Source organism: Mesitornis unicolor, unplaced genomic scaffold (assembly GCF_000695765.1).
Source record: "Mesitornis unicolor isolate BGI_N332 unplaced genomic scaffold, ASM69576v1 scaffold32573, whole genome shotgun sequence".
Taxonomy (NCBI): domain Eukaryota; kingdom Metazoa; phylum Chordata; class Aves; order Mesitornithiformes; family Mesitornithidae; genus Mesitornis; species Mesitornis unicolor.
This window is the reverse complement of record NW_010174493.1, coordinates 1,498-3,528: the sequence shown is the minus strand read 5'-3', so window position 1 is coordinate 3,528 and position 2,031 is coordinate 1,498. Positions and strand designations below refer to the sequence as shown.

Here is a 2,031-nt window from a genome sequence, read left to right as displayed (position 1 = left end):
CCCCCCACGCCCATCCCCAGTCCAGCAGCTTCCCCAGGAAGGGGAGAAGGGGGACCCAGCCCCAAAAAAAGTCCTGGTCCCGGTGGTGTCAGGAGTCCAGCTGCATGCTGCTACCGGCTCTCTGCCTCATAGCCCTCTGTCTTCATGTCGTTCAGGCCCAGGTCTTCGTTCTGCTCAAAGGTCCGCTCGTAGCGGTCCACTGTCAGCTCCGGGTCCTCTTCTGGGGCGTAGACGTTCTGTGGGAGAGGCGGAGGCTCCTGAGCACCCCTCTTCCCAGAGGCCGGGGCACCAGCACCCAGGCAAGGAGCTTTGGGCAAGATTCAACCCCTCAAGGGCAAGACTTGCCCATCATCCCACACAGAGCACGACTGGGGCCAGACCACACCACCATATTCCCAGCCCCTAATGCCAGGGAGCCGACACTGCTCCTGTCTTCCTTCCCACAAAGCCAGCAGCAATTTCATCGCCCCGGACAGAGCCTGCAGTCACTCGCTGCCCACCAACACACCAGGGAAGTCAGGAAAATCTACTCAAAACTGCTCAGGAGACTTGAGGAGTTCATCTTCGAGGGCACACCACCATACCTGAAGATAGCTGTTGCCTGCAGGGTCGTCCATGATGAAGTGAGCCTTCGTCTTTCCCTCGATGATCTGCAGAAAGGGCACAGCCAGGCGTTAGGGCTCTTTCCCACGTTTCAAGGCATTCACAGCCTGCTCTGCACAGTACTAACACTTTCCTCAGTTCAGAAACAGCAACAGTGACACACGTACATCAAGAAAGGAAGAAAACAAGCGAGGACAAGGCAGGGGAAGTAGAAGCAGGAGGACGCTCACCTCCTGCAGTTTCCCGATGAACTCCTGCAGCTTTTCGGCTCTGCTGGGCGCCGAGCTGTCCCCCAGCGTGAAGGGGTTTTTCTCAACCTGGAAGAGCAGAGCCGCCGGCTCAGCCCGCTGCGAGCCCCAGTACTAACGCAGAGGGCTCCGCGCTCCCCCACGCCGCAGCATAAGACTCACCAGGTCTCTGATGTCCTTCAGCAGCCCCTCCAGCGTGGTGAACTTCCCCCCCAGCGCTCCCATCCCCAGCTCGAACTCCAGCTCTGGGATCTCCACGCTGCACGTCTCCGACTGCAAGGACGAGCGCCCCGTGAGCCCCGCGGATGGAGGGGGAGGCCGGGGCAGGTGTCTGAAGGCACGGTACCTTGAGGACATCCCTCGTCATGTCGGAAGGGTCTGTGATCCGAAGGGTAATCCTGGTGCCCTGTGGTTCGATTGCTCCTCCAGACTTCACCTAGGAACACCCAGCAGTCAGCGCCGCAACGCAGCGACCAAAGAACCGAGAAACACCCACCCACCACAGCACAGACCAGCGCTCCCCCTCCCCACTGCTCCCCAAAAAGGGGGTCAGTAGCTTTGCAGCTCACCTCATTTGTCCTGTGCCCACAGGAGTCGCAGTTTGTGGCCATGATGATCACTTCCTTGAAGTGGGGGATCTCTGGAGCAGGCAGTCACGGAAAACTCAACAGAAAAGTCCCAGAGCAGCAGCCTGCGCCCTCTGCACAGCCTCAGTCCTTCCTGGGCAACTGCAGACGCTCTCTAGCACGTTTTGAGAGGCACCCAGAGAGATCTGCACCCTACCAGGCTCTACTGGAAAGAATTCACACCTCACAGCGCAGCAGGAAGAGGCCTGGGTCAGCAGTGACTCCCACCCCCCCCTGCCTCACGCACCCCCACTCCAAGGATACGCACTAACTTCATGTTGGTGTCAGCTGGGGCGTTGCACTCGGGGCAGTTGGTGTTGAACTGCAGGACCTGGGCCACAGGAGGGGAAAGGAGGATCAGAACGTGCCAGCAGCCCAGAAAGCCTGGCCTGGCTTCGTCACCCAGGCACGGTCACCATTGTGCCTCAAAGCCACCCACCTCATTCCTCAGATCCTCCGCTGAGTCAGCTGGCTTCTCATCCACCTCCTCTCCCTGCAGGAGGGGACACCAGAGGCAGCATCAGCCTCTGTCCCCTAATTCAGGGTCTCCGACA

At 59.7% G+C, this 2,031-nt stretch overlaps 1 protein-coding gene across 1 annotated transcript in view; it reads right to left on the bottom strand.

The window, feature by feature from the left end:
• Positions 1-110: 110 nt before the first annotated feature.
• The window catches only part of ZPR1 (ZPR1 zinc finger), a gene marked incomplete at its 5' end in the record, with an annotated part of 3,275 nt that continues 1,354 nt past the window's right edge, over positions 111-2,031 (bottom strand). The window contains 8 exons of the mRNA XM_010181074.1: positions 111-236; positions 585-650; positions 834-920; positions 1,014-1,124; positions 1,198-1,287; positions 1,421-1,491; positions 1,742-1,808; positions 1,917-1,970. Coding sequence (XP_010179376.1) covers positions 111-236; positions 585-650; positions 834-920; positions 1,014-1,124; positions 1,198-1,287; positions 1,421-1,491; positions 1,742-1,808; positions 1,917-1,970 — 672 coding nt within the window. The remainder of the gene's footprint in view (positions 237-584; positions 651-833; positions 921-1,013; positions 1,125-1,197; positions 1,288-1,420; positions 1,492-1,741; positions 1,809-1,916; positions 1,971-2,031) is intronic.